The sequence below is a fragment of the Pituophis catenifer genome, unplaced genomic scaffold (genome assembly GCF_029215685.1).
Source record: "Pituophis catenifer annectens isolate HBS135680 unplaced genomic scaffold, rPitCat1.0.hap2 SCAF_1, whole genome shotgun sequence".
In the NCBI taxonomy this organism is placed as follows: Eukaryota; Metazoa; Chordata; class Lepidosauria; order Squamata; family Colubridae; genus Pituophis; species Pituophis catenifer.
The window spans coordinates 134091229-134104792 of record NW_027256881.1 but is presented as its reverse complement, the minus strand read 5'-3'; the positions used below and the strand labels follow the sequence as shown (position 1 = coordinate 134104792).

At 38.5% G+C, this 13564-nt stretch overlaps 1 protein-coding gene across 8 annotated transcripts in view; it reads left to right on the top strand.

Annotated features, from left to right (window-relative positions):
- KIDINS220 (kinase D interacting substrate 220) overlaps positions 1 to 13564 on the top strand; it is an 82428-nt gene that overhangs the window by 32671 nt on the left and 36193 nt on the right. For all 8 annotated transcript variants that reach the window (XR_011599773.1, XM_070932974.1, XM_070932973.1 and 5 more), the window contains exons 10-15: positions 631 to 729; positions 2854 to 2952; positions 3435 to 3612; positions 4654 to 4818; positions 6104 to 6283; positions 8519 to 8684. Coding sequence is in view for 7 of the 8 variants with exons in the window: in XM_070932974.1 (XP_070789075.1) it covers positions 631 to 729; positions 2854 to 2952; positions 3435 to 3612; positions 4654 to 4818; positions 6104 to 6283; positions 8519 to 8684 (887 nt within the window). In the remaining variant the exon portion in view is untranslated. The remainder of the gene's footprint in view (positions 1 to 630; positions 730 to 2853; positions 2953 to 3434; positions 3613 to 4653; positions 4819 to 6103; positions 6284 to 8518; positions 8685 to 13564) is intronic.

The window sequence follows — 13564 nt, the reverse complement described above, 5'->3', positions numbered from 1 at the left end:
AGACCATTTTTCACACTTATAACCATTGCAGCATCTACCATGGTGACCTGATCAAAATTCAGATGCTTGGCAACTGGCTCATATTTAAGACGGTTGCAGTATCCTGGGGTCATATGATCACCTTTTGTGACCTTCTGACAGAAAAATCAATGGGAAAACCAGATTCACTTAACAACGTTACTAACAACTGCTGTGATTCAGTTGACAACTACGGCAAGAAAGGTCGTAAAATGGGGCAAAATTAACTTAAATGTTGCTTAGCAACAACAATTTTGGGTTAAATTGTGGACATAAGTCGAGGACAACCCTGTACTTACATCAGGTATGTGAACAATGTGTTTTAGCTGGATGCAGAAAATAATAGCATGCAATTTATTTTAATCAAGTTTAGGTTCAAAACTCTGAATAGGAGGTACTCTTACAAACTTATTTCTTAAATATAACAATAAGTATATGCATAGTAATAACAATATTATCATTTTAGGCAGACTACTTACATATACATTTCCATCCTAAATAAAAACCCACTGAGTTATTCATATTTAAATAATGCACATATAAGGTATATCTGGTTTATGAAATTAATCCAACTGGCTTTTAAAATGTTGATCGTGTGTTATTCATTTATAGGATAATAAAACAGCTTTATATTGGGCTGTTGAAAAGGGAAATGCTACCATGGTAAGAGATATTTTGCAGTGTAATCCAGACACTGAAATATGTACAAAGGTAAGTATATAATTAATAGTTTCTAAGCCTGAGTAAGCTTTATAATTGGTGGTTTTGGTTTATATTATTATTGTTTTTTATTTTTAAAAACTATAGTCCTTGAATTTTACGAATAAGCTTTATTTAATAATAAACTTGATTTTTTAAATAATCTGTTTACACAGCAATAACCTGGTTTTCTTAGAAGTATGATATGTATTTATCAAATTTATATTTACCAATAACTTTATTATATATCTCCCAATTGCTGCTTGTTACTTTTTGGAATAGTACTAGACAGTAAAATTTTTCTTATGAATGCTTTGCATTTAGACTTAACTACCAAAACCAAATCTGTTCATTGTGGCTTCCACTTTGAGAGTTGTTAGTCAAGTCTACTAACAACATATGGGTTATATGTTGTTTTGGGAGTTGATATGATTTCTTCTTTATCTTCTGTAATTTTTTTATTCTTAATTGTAGGCTGCCCAGTGTCAGCCTATACTTAAATAATTGGGAAGGATATAGCAATGATAGTATTTGGATTTAATACAGCCAGTGATCAAATAATATCAGTTAGATTTGAATATGGCACTCAGTTATAACAGCAAAGATATGACCAGAGCTTGACTATGGAATAAATGACAAACTTCTCACGTGCAAGTTCCATGTCAAGTTAAAGTAAAAGAAAGCCAAACAGTTTCCAAAATATGATCTTGAGCACATACTCAGCATTTTTATGGAGAACATAAGAAATTATTTTGAAATCCAGAAATCACAATCTCTTTGATGGAATCTGTGGAATAAAATCAAATAATTTATTGAGGATTATAGAGAGCAAGACTGTCTGAACAAATTAAAAGCATCTTCTTTCTCCCTTCTTGATCCTCCCCATTGTGAGGATGACCCAACTGCCAATCAAACAGAAGTGTTAGTCAGGAGAGAAGAAGGAGGGAAGAGAAGATGGCTACCTGAGAGCTCTGCAACCACAGGCCTCATGAAGACTGAATAAATAGAGCCCAAAATAAAAGAATGAACTAAAAGTTTGTTAGACCTGAGGAGAAGAGGCAAAAAGAAAAGAGGTAGCAGCTGAGAAAACAGGACAGAGATGTTTATTTCCTTCCTTCAGACTGGCAAGAGGTTCTTGGAGCCATTTTGCTCAGATGGAGTAAAGATTTGAAAGAGAAGAATCAAGAAATGCAGCAAAGAACAAATAAGGAAAAAAAATAAAGAAAAAGAAAAGACTTTGGCAGGACAAAAATAGAAAACAGAAAATAAACAAGATAAAAGATAAACTGTAGAAAAAGATGGCTAGCTTTATAGAGCATGACCAGAAAGATATATAGAGATTAAAAAAACAGAAATATAGAAGTTAATAATCGAAAACTATATTGGAGATACAGAACAGAAAGGTATGAAAATATAGTGAAGTTGAATTTTAAAGAAAACAGTGTAGGCAGAGCTTATATATAATGAAAATAGAAAATAGTTTTATTATTGAGAACAGGATTGTACAGACAATGATTTTTCTTGTAATACTTTATGGAAGCAAAAGTTGGGATTTTAAAGAGTAGGGTTTAAAGAGTTTTGATATTTTTAAACTTTGGTGTTGGAAAAAATTACAGAAAACAAATGGATCATAGAACAGATCTAGGAATGTCATTCAAGGTGCAAATGACTAGGTTCAAATTATCATAGTTTGTATATACTATGTGAAGACTAACTTTCTGGAGAAGTTCATAATTCTGGTAAAGGTAGAAAAAAAAGAGAATGATTAACAGGTAAGTAGATGGACTCAATTACAGTGGCATTGGCCACTGTTGGAAGATTTGAAGGGCTGGTTTGGGGACATATCATCCTGGAGAAATTCTAAGTGTTCACTAAGAGTTGACACCAACTTGATAGCATATAAATTACTAATTAATTTCAGCTGGTTTGTATATTTTCAATGATTAAAACATAGTTCAACAGCTATTGATATAATTAAAAGCTAATAAAATAATGTGGCTAAAATTATAATGCATCTCAAACCATTCTGTTGGAAAAGGTTTTTGTCATGAAATATAATTTGGCTTTTAAAAATATGTTAAATGTTCTTTATATGTTCTTCAAGTGTCTGCTATATCTTTTTCTTTTTACTATTAGGACGGTGAAACACCTCTTATAAAGGCAACCAAAATGAGAAATATTGAAATAGTTGAGCTTCTGCTGGACAAAGGAGCAAAAGTTTCTGCTGTAGATAAGGTAAAGTCTAATTATTGAGCAATGTGAAAAGCACAATTAAAAGTAAAATAGTGGCAGAGGGCTGACCCTCAATACTTTTGATAAAAGCGATCTGCTTAAAAAAATGACTTTCTAGATTTTTCTCATTTAGTAAAAATATAATAATGTGAGAAAACAAATGATTTAAAGAATATAAGTTAAATAACTTGTAAGGAATAAAGGAATGGGGGAAACATAACTTGAGCTTTTGACTATATGAGCTATGCATGTAAAACTATAGAAAGAAATCCAGATTCAAGAGAAAATTATGATTGGCACATGCATGGACACTTGTCAGGAACACTTTAAACAAAATAATAGCTGTAGAGAAGATGCGGTTGCTGTAAGATACTCTTGACAAGCGTACATCATGTTGACTGTGCTCCAAATTGCAATTTGTCCTTTATATTTCTATATAGTTCTCATATGCTTCTGCATCTATTAATTTACAACAACTCTTACAGAAAGGCGACACTCCACTTCATATTGCTATTCGTGGCAGGAGCCGTAGGCTTGCAGAATTGCTGTTACGAAATCCTAAGGATGGCAGACTACTTTATAGGCCTAATAAAGGTGGTGAAACCCCTTACAACATTGATTGCAGCCATCAGAAAAGTATTTTAACTCAAATCTTTGGTGCTAGTAAGTATTTAGGATTTTTTAAAATATAAATATTTTTGATACTTTGGAAAATACGTTTCTGGGGTGCCATAAAATATTTAATGATTAAATATGCAAAAATGTCAGCCCAGCTGTAGCTATTTTTTAATGTAATAATAAATGCTGCTTTAGAAATAAGTTAGAATAGTCTAGCCTCTTCCCGCACTTGTGCATATCTTTCTTCTTATATGTGTGGGACAATTTTAAATAGGTTTTAATCTGCTTTCTGATTTCAATCCATAGTTTGTAGATCCAAACAGTACTTTGTAAATCCAAAAGTCTATAAACTTTTCCAGGCTTCTTGGATGGAGGAAGCTAAAATTGTTCCTATCAAGCTAAACCAATTTGAAATCAAAGAAATATTAATTTAGCTTTGTTTAGACATGCTAACTTTTTTAGTTTGGTTAGTTTGTATTTGAGTCCTCTTAGATAATCTGTAATGTCATTTGTTATTTATATATCACAATTATATGACTACCCATCTCACACAAGGCAACTCCAGGTGGTGTATAACATGAATTTTCCTCCATGCTTTAAATAGCAAGAAAGTTTTCTGTATTCTGGTACTCCAGCTTTGGAAGGTCTTTCTCTTGGAAACTAGATTAGTTCCAATATTTTCTGCTTTTTAGCACCACGTAAAAATCTGGCAACCAAGAGAGGATTCATTAGCAGTAGATTGAATGTAGACAGGTGGATTGCCTGATGACCTCTAAATATTTTGGGATATTCTATATCTCTCAATTTTTTTTGCTATTAGCAGTGCTAGCTGGGGGATTGATGGGGGTTTTCACACAATCAGTTTGCCATTTCCAGTGTAGAGTAACTGGCTATAAAGTCAAGAATTACCTTTTAGGTTGATCTGTTTACTTATTCTTGGTATGGGAACGGAAAATAAACATGCAACTATTGCATTTGACTTTATAGAATAGTTACTTAAGCTGGCTGGCTGGCTATGATCTGGTATTAGTGATTAAAGAACAGGGCAAAAAAGCAGATGATTTTACAAGTTTATTTGTGTTGCAGGGCACTTGTCTCCTACTGAATCAGATGGGGATATGCTGGGTTATGATCTCTATAGCAGTGCATTAGCTGATATTCTTAGTGAACCAACAATGCAGCCACCGATTTGTGTTGGGCTGTATGCCCAGTGGGGAAGTGGCAAATCTTTCTTGCTCAAGAAACTTGAAGGTAAATATTTGATTTGAATACTTATGAATGCTAGACAAGTTGGTTATTATTATTACTATTAATATTATATTGCTTTGCTAGCCATCTCACTGTTTGAGGTAAGTTGGTTTTTATTTATTTTAAAATGTATTTATTTAAAGAATGTATACAGCCATCCATTTCAGATGTTGCAGGTGTGGGTAGCAAACAGTGAATTCAAAAACAAAAAACAACTTTCAAATAATTATTTCAAAGAAACTATTTCAATGGTAATCCAAAACATTAATAAGCAACTAGGAAATTACAATAATATCTGTTTAGATTTTGTCCTGTTCATTTGATCCAAAGTAAACAAGAATATGAAAATTGGAGAGCAATCATATCTAACATAAATTTAAAACTGCTATGGGGAAAAAAAACCTCTTTTTCCTCTAACTGTTCATAATGTTGGATAAATCTATCTTTTGTATTAAGAGAAAACCTTGCTTTTTATGTGTGCACTTATTCACATGCTTTAAATTTTCCTCAGAGAAATGATTACAATGATTTTTCCTTTTTTTAGTAGATGTGTTAAATAGAATTAGGTGTGGTTATAGTGTACATTTTTATAGTAGAATGTAACTGACAATTGTATTTTTCCTTTTCTTTTAATCTGTTTTTTTAAAACAGCCGTATATTGCACATTTTTATTACTTGTTCATTTCCAATTCAAGTGAAATGGTACATGTGTGGTTGGGATTCTTTGCTTGGCTGTGCCTTTGTTTTGATATTTTGTATAAAATGGACTGTTTGTAGGTCTAGAGAGATTATTTTAGATACTTTCCTTTTGTTTAAATTATTGTGATTAGTAAATTTTGTCACCTTGTTGTCTGTGGTAATTTCTAAATAACTGATGAACAAATATGAAAACATGAATCCAAATACAAACATTTCTGAGTTTCCACTGTGAAAACCATTTATTTATATCTCTTTTTCTTGTACTTTAATTTTTTTCATCTATAAATCTCTTTGGCTGAGTGAAATTATTAAACAGTACAGCTTGCCTCCTGAAGTCTGGATATTCAATCATTGGAGGTTTTCAAGACATGATTGGACAGCCATTTGTCTGGGATGGTATGAGGAATCCATGTACAGGGTGGCAGGTTGGTCTAGGCCAAAGTCCCTTCCAACCCTATAGTTCTATGGAAAATTCACTTCAATTTCCAAAAGACTTCAACAATATCAAATGAATCACCGTTATTTTTCAGGAAAATGGTATCTATCTTGGAAATTTTATGTTGACTAAAAATTATTTCTCTCTTTTTAGATGAAATGAAAACATTTGCAGGACAGCAGATTGAACCTTTGTTCCAATTTTCCTGGCTTATTGTGTTACTTTCACTTTCATTGTGTGGCGGCCTTGGCTTATTGCTTACATTTACCGTAGATGAAAAACTTGGAATAGCAGTGGCACTGAGTTTATTGGCACTGCTATATGTATTTTTCAGTAAGTTGTCTTTTAAGTGAAATTAATTTTTAACTTATTGCATGTTTAAAATTAAGCTGATACTTTAATTAATGCATAAATGAAGCAAAAGTCAAATCACATTATTGAAAACTATAATATTGTCGCTCGTTGGAAGATCTGTAATCTTGTGGAAATGCTTTCTAGAAAAAAGTATAGAAATTATATCTGTATCAGCTCTCCTCCCCCCATCAAAACAGTCTGTAAAATACATCACATGATAGAAAAAAACAGCGGGAAACTCTATTCATATATGTTATATTTCAAGAATGAGTGATATATTAAGATATGGTAATTTAGTGTATTTACAATAATTAGGCTTTAAATATTTCCTAAATTGGAATCAGGATCACTGTGATTCTTTTGTCTCTATCTGTCATGATAACCATACACAATAGAAATACAGCTGTAGATAAGGTGGAGAAAATGCTTTCACTGTACCTAAAGCATGAAACAAGGAATAAAATATAGTTCAGTAACACCGGTAGTACTAAAGAATAATATTTGAAAAATTTACGAGTGCATTTATTAATGCATTTGAGTTACAAAATTTGACAACATACACCAGTTTTTCCCACTGGTTCAATGTTTCACTCTTATGTGAATTCACTCTACAGTATATGAGGTTTTCAGGAAACATAATCTGAGCATAAAGCAAGAGAAGTCTGTACATGTAATCCTTGATTTACAACAGTTCATTTCGTGAGAGTTCAAAGTTACAGTGGCACTGAAAAAAGTGACTTATGACCATTTTTCACACTTATGACCTTTGTAGCATCCCCATGCTAATGTGATCAGAATTCAGCTGCTTGGCAACTGTTTCATACTTAGACCGTTGCAGTGTCCCAAGGTCATGTGATCATGTTTTGCAGCCTTTTGACAAGCAAAACCAATGGGGAACCAGATTCACTTAACAACCATGTTACTAACTTATCAACTGCAGTGATTCACTTAGCAACTGTAGCAAGAAAAGTTGTAAAACGAGGCAGAACTCACTTAACAAATGTCTCACTTAACAACAGAAATGTTGGGCTCAGTTGTAATGGTAAGTCGAGGACTACTTGTACTATGTGCAATGATTATAGTGTTGACAGCTGTTTATTATTCAGTGCTGTTTTTCAGTGCAGTTAATGACATTGTAGATAATGATATACATAGACCAAAGTGTACATATTCTTATTGTGTTTGCCAAACTTCTCCTGAGGTTTAAAAAAAAAGAGTTTTTTTAAAATCTGAAATTACAAACAGGTAGTCCTCCACTTAAAATCTCTGTTGAGCAAAGCAGTCATTTAAGCAAGTTACTCATGTGACAATTTTCGCTTAATGCCTGCAAACCTGGCTTTCACAGTTGTGGTAGTTAAGCAGATTCTCTCTCTCAAAGAGCTGCCTGCCAAATGGAATCTCAGCTCCATGGCAGGTGGTGGCAGCAACTTGCAACCATCCCCCTCTGGCTTCCTCATTGACACTCTGGGGAAGCTGGAGGGGAGATGATTGCAAATAGCATCACATGAGATCACAGGATAGCGTGGCAACTGGTTATAAGTGAACAGGTTGCCAAGGACAAAGTCTGATCATGTGACTGTAGGGGCCAGGGCCTGGCGTAACTTTATAATGGTCAGAAGTGCTTTATGGGCAGTAAAGCATCCTTTCCAAGCCATTGTACCTTTGAATGGCCATTAAATGATTGGTTGTAAATTAAGGACCACCTGTAAATGCAAAAGGATATATTGGGTAGACTTAGGAGGAGAGCCATGTTAGTTTGTGGTAGCAAATAAATAAATAAATAAAAGAATTTGATAGTACCTTTTCCAACATTGTATTAAAAAGCATAAACTTTGGAGAATTGGAATTCACTTCATCAGATGCATACAGTGACTAGACTAATCTAGTATTTAAATAGGGATAAAACAGGAAGGGAGGTGGGGAAGGCATGTGGACATGCAAGTTACATGTAAGATACTGTAGATTGCAAGTGTCTTATTAATTAACTATAATATGTTAAAACCCACTATGTTTGTTGATTTGTATGTATCATAAGAAAACATTTAATAAACCAAATTCCTTCTGTTTTATCCCCTAAAAATGCTGTGGGACTGAATGAAAATATATTATTTTCTTGTATAGCAGTGATGTAGGCTAAAGTGTATTACATAACATCTTGTAATACTTTCTATAAATGATATTAACATTTAAAATATTTAAACCATCTTGTTTTAGCTGTAATATATTTTGGAAGCCGAAGAGAAGGAGAAAATTGGAATTGGGCATGGGTGCTTAGTACAAGATTGGCAAGACATATTGGCTACATGGAATTACTTCTTAAACTCATGTTTGTGAACCCACCTGAGCTGCCAGAGCAAACTACTAAAGCCTTGCCTGTCAGGTTAGAACCATTTATAATACTGTTTTGTTACAGATAATGGCTTTTAAAAGATTTAATGTTGTAAGACCGTTTTTGCCCAAATTTGCTAGAAATACTGAGCTGCAATCTTTTAAAAAATATTACCTGATACTCTTTTAAAATGGATTATATTGTATTAGCTATGGACTCTGATGCTTTACTTGAAAATTCATAAATGGCTGCATTATGTATAAAACTTGTTATTTTCCATGTTTGTTTATTTATTTATTTGTTTGTTTGTTTGTTTCCATTTCTATACCGCCCTTCTCCAAATAGGACTCAGGGCGGTGAACAGCCAAAGTGAAAAACAGAGCATACAAAATTTAAAAACAATATTAAAATAATTAAATATTTTGGCCGTAAATTAAAACAACCCAATTTAAAATCAATTTAAAATTTAACTCAAGCCAGCCCAGCTAGTTGAAATAAATAGGTTTTCAGGGCCCGACGAAAAATCCGGAGGTCTGTTATTGTATGTAACTCTGGGGGAAGGTTGTTCCAGAGGGTGGGCGCCGCCACAGAGAAGGCTCTCCCCCTGGGGGTCGCCAGCCGACATTGTCTGGCGGACGGCACCCTGAGGAGGCCCACTCTGTGCGAGCGTACTGGCCGGTGGGAGGCTATTGGTGGCAGAAGGCGGTCTCGTAAGTACCCCGGCCCTAAGCCATGGAGCGCTTTAAAGGTAGTCACCAACACCTTGAAGCGCACCCGGAAGACCACCGGGAGCCAGTGCAGTTCGCGCAGGAGAGGTGTCACATGGGAGCGTCTCGTCGCCCCCATAATCCCCCGCGCGGCCATGTTCTGGACCAGCTGGAGCCTCCGGGTGCACCCCAGGGGGAGCCCCATGTAGAGAGCGTTGCAGTAGTCCAGGCAGGAAGTGACTAGCGCCTGAGTGACTGTGCGTAGAGAGTCCCGATCTAGAAAGGGGCACAACTGGCGTATCAGGCGAACCTGATAAAAAGCCCCCCTGGCCACGGCCGTCAAATGATCTTCTAAAGACAGCCGTGCGTCCAGGAGGACCCCCAAGTTACGAGCCCTCTCCGTGGGGGCGAATGATTCGCCCCCAATAGCCAGCGATGGCGTCAGCTGGCTATATCGGGACGCTGGAAGCCACAGCCACTCGGTCTTGGAGGGGTTGAGTCGGAGCCTGTTTCTCCCCATCCAGGCCCGCACGGCCTCCAGGCACTGGGACATCACTTCAAGGGCATCGTTGGGGTGGCCTGTGGTGGAGATGTACAGCTGGGTGTCATCAGCGTACTGATGGAACTCCACCCCAAAGCCATGGATGATCTCACCCAGAGATCTGTTGAACAGAAGGGGTGAGAGGACCGACCCTTGTGGCACCCCACAAGCAAGGTGCCTCGGGGTCGACCGCTGCCCCCCTGTCAACACAGATTGCGACCGGTCAGAGAGGTAGGAGGAGAACCACCGCAGAACGGTGCCCCCCACCCCCAACCCTGCCAACCGGTGCAACATGATACCATGGTCGATGGTATCAAAAGCCTTCCCAGGCCAGAAGCCGGACTGGAGCGGGTCTAGATAGACAGCTTCATCCAGGTACCGGGGAATCTGTTGCGCTACCACACTCTCAACAACCTTCGCAACGAAGTGAAGGTTGGAGACTGGACGATAGTTAGCCAAAACAGCCGGATCCAGAGAGGGCTTCTTGAGGAGGGGCCTCACAACCGCTTCTTTCAAAGCAGCCGGCAGGACCCCCTCACTCAAAGAAGCGTTAACAATCTTCTGGAGCCAGCCTCGTGTCACCTCCCGGGAAGCCAGTACCAACCAGGAGGGACACGGGTCCAATAAACATGTGGTCGCGTTCAGCTGTCCCAGGACCCTGTCCATGTCCTCGGGAGCCACAGGATCGAACTCCCCCCAGATAACACTCTCAAGACCTGCCTCAGTCATCCCGTCCGGACATACCCAGTCAGAGGCCAGCCCTTCCCGAATCTGAGCGATTTTGTCATACAGATACTGCACAAAGTCGTCAGCTTGGCCCTGTAAGGGGTCATCCCGCACCTCCAGATGGAGGAGGGAGCGGGTCACCCTAAACAGGGCGGCCAGGCGATTATCTGATGACGCGATAAGAGCGGCAAAATAGCTAGATTTCGCTGCTTTTATCGCCACTAGGTAGGTCTTAATATGAGACCTCACCAGTGTTCGGTCGGATTCGGAGCGGCTGGTCCTCCAACTACTCTCCAGGCGTCTTTTCCGGCGCTTCATCTCCCTGAGCTCCTCGGAGAACCAAGAAGCTAGGTGAGTTCGGTGCCGGGTCAGAGGCCGCAAAGGCACGACACGGTCCAAGGCCCCGGCAGCCGCACTATCCCAGGCGGCCACCAGGTCCTCAGCCGAGTCATGAGCCAGAGTCTCAGGAAATGGCCCAAGCTCCATCTGGAACCTATCAGGGTCCATCAGGCGCCTGGGGCGGAACCACCTGGTCGGTCCCGCCTCCCTGCGGCGGGGTGCAGCGGTTAGAAAGTCCAGTCGAAGGAGCGAGTGGTCAGACCATGACAAGGGTTCGATGACTATATCCCCTGTATCAAGACCACTCGACCACTGACCAGAGACAAAAACTAAGTCCAGAGTGTGTCCACCCGTGTGAGTAGGGTCATGAATTAACTGAGTAAGGTCCATGGCCGTCATGGAAGCCATGAACTCTCGAGCCACCTCAGACGTTTCGCCGACAGATGGCAGGTTGAAATCCCCCATGACTAAAAGTCAATGTTGGGTCTATTCATCCTGACGTAACTTTTAATAAGTAACATTATTTAATAGTCCACCAACATTGGATTGATTTCTTTGGAGGCATTGTTTTATAAACAATGTGGCTTCCGGCGTCCCGATATAGTCAGCAGGTGCCATCGCTGACTATTGGGGCTGAATTGCTGCCCCCCAGAGAGAGGGCTCACAATCTGGGTGTCCTCCTGGACGCACGGCTGTCTTTTGAAGAGCATATGACGGCCGTGGCCAGGGGGGCTTTTTATCAGGTTCGCCTGATTCGCCAGTTGCAGCCCTTTCTGGACCGGGACGCCTTGCACACGGTCACTCATGCCCTTGTCACCTCCCGGCTGGACTATTGTAATGCTTTCTACATGGGGCTCCCCTTGAAGAGCACTTGGAGGCTCCAACTGGTCCAGAATGCAGCCGCGCGGATGGTTATGGGCGCAACCCATTGTGCCCACGTGACATCCCTCCTGCACGAGCTGCACTGGCTCCCAGTGGTCTTCTGGCTACGATTCAAAGTGTTGGGTACCACCTTTAAAGCACTCCATGGCATAGGACCCGGGTACCTTCGAGACCAACTTCTGCCACCAGTAACCTCCCACTGGCCAGTTCGCTCCCACAGAGAGGGTCTCCTCACGGTGCCATTGGCCAAGTTATGTCGGCTGGTGACACCCAGGGGGAGGGCCTTCTCTGTGGGAGCCCCAGCCCTGGGAATGAACTGCCCCCGGAAATGCGTAAGATCTCCGACCTCAGGGTATTTCGCTGTGCCCTTAAGACCCTGCTGTTCTGCCAGGCCGGGCTATCAATGTAATGATTTTAAATTGGATGTTTTAAATTTTGGGGGGTTTTAATATTGAGCTGAAATTATTTAATAATTTTAAATAATTTTAATTGTTGTTTGTCTTTGTGCTTTTAATAGGCTGTACACCGCCCTGAGTCCTTCGGGAGAAGGACGGTATAGAAATAAAATAATAATAATAATAATAATAATAATAATAATAATAATAATAATTAATTATTATTATTATTATTATTATTATTATTATTATTATTATTATTATTATTATTATTATTATTATTATTATTATTATTATTATTATTATTATTATTCAGGTCATTTCAATAGTTTGATACTATGTCGTTCCCCTATTGTGTCCCTCAAGATTCTATGTTATTCCCATACATTTAATGTATACATATATTGAGGCAGCTTGCCTGGAACTCAGTGCCATTAATAGGATCTTTTTCACTCTTTCTCTTTAAATGTAAGAAAGTGGATTGAGTTCTAAATTTATTTCATTTATGTATTAAGGTTTGTATCCCTCTTGAGTCTGAAGAGACTAGTGACTTATCTTATTCTCTACAGTAAAAAGAATAAAAAAAATCAGCAATCCATAATAAAATTCCTCAATATCTGCAGAATACCACATGTCACACACAAGAAAAACTCATAGCAGGAAGCCTCACCTTTCATTATGGGTTTGTGTCTAAGACTTTCTAGAATAGGCACATTTTAATGCTTTCCAAAAATCAAGAGTATCTGATACCAGTAATGGGCAGGATGGGCAAACAAACTATAATTTAACCTAGATGAAATGGAATCTTTTGATAAGTCAGGAGACATGACAAAGAATAGGGATTCAACAAGAACTCAGTTTTTCAGTTTTGAGATATACCTAAAATTATCTCTAAACCTAGATTTCAGCAGAGGCCAAGAATACATACACTACTTGCCATTGTGCTTCTTTATGGATATTTCCAGTGCGGGCACAGTGATGGATAATTTATCTGTATTGTGTTTATATTATGCTCTGTACAATTGTTTGTAAATCTTATGATAGACATTGCAGGTGGCCTGAGTGCTAGAACCAAAATGCAGTATTGATTTCTTCTCACTACATGGAATCTGTGACTCACTGTTAACTGGTGTACTGTTTCCAAGCTCTATTTAAAAAACTTAATTCTCCCATACGGGTAGTCCTTGACTTACCACCAGTTACTTACTGAAAAAGGTATTTATGAGCTGGATTCAAAATTCCAATGGCTCCCCCCTTCGTGGTTACATGGCCGCATTTTGGGGATTCAGCACCTGGTCTGCATTTACTGCCATTTGCAGTGTCCCACAGTCATGTGACCAT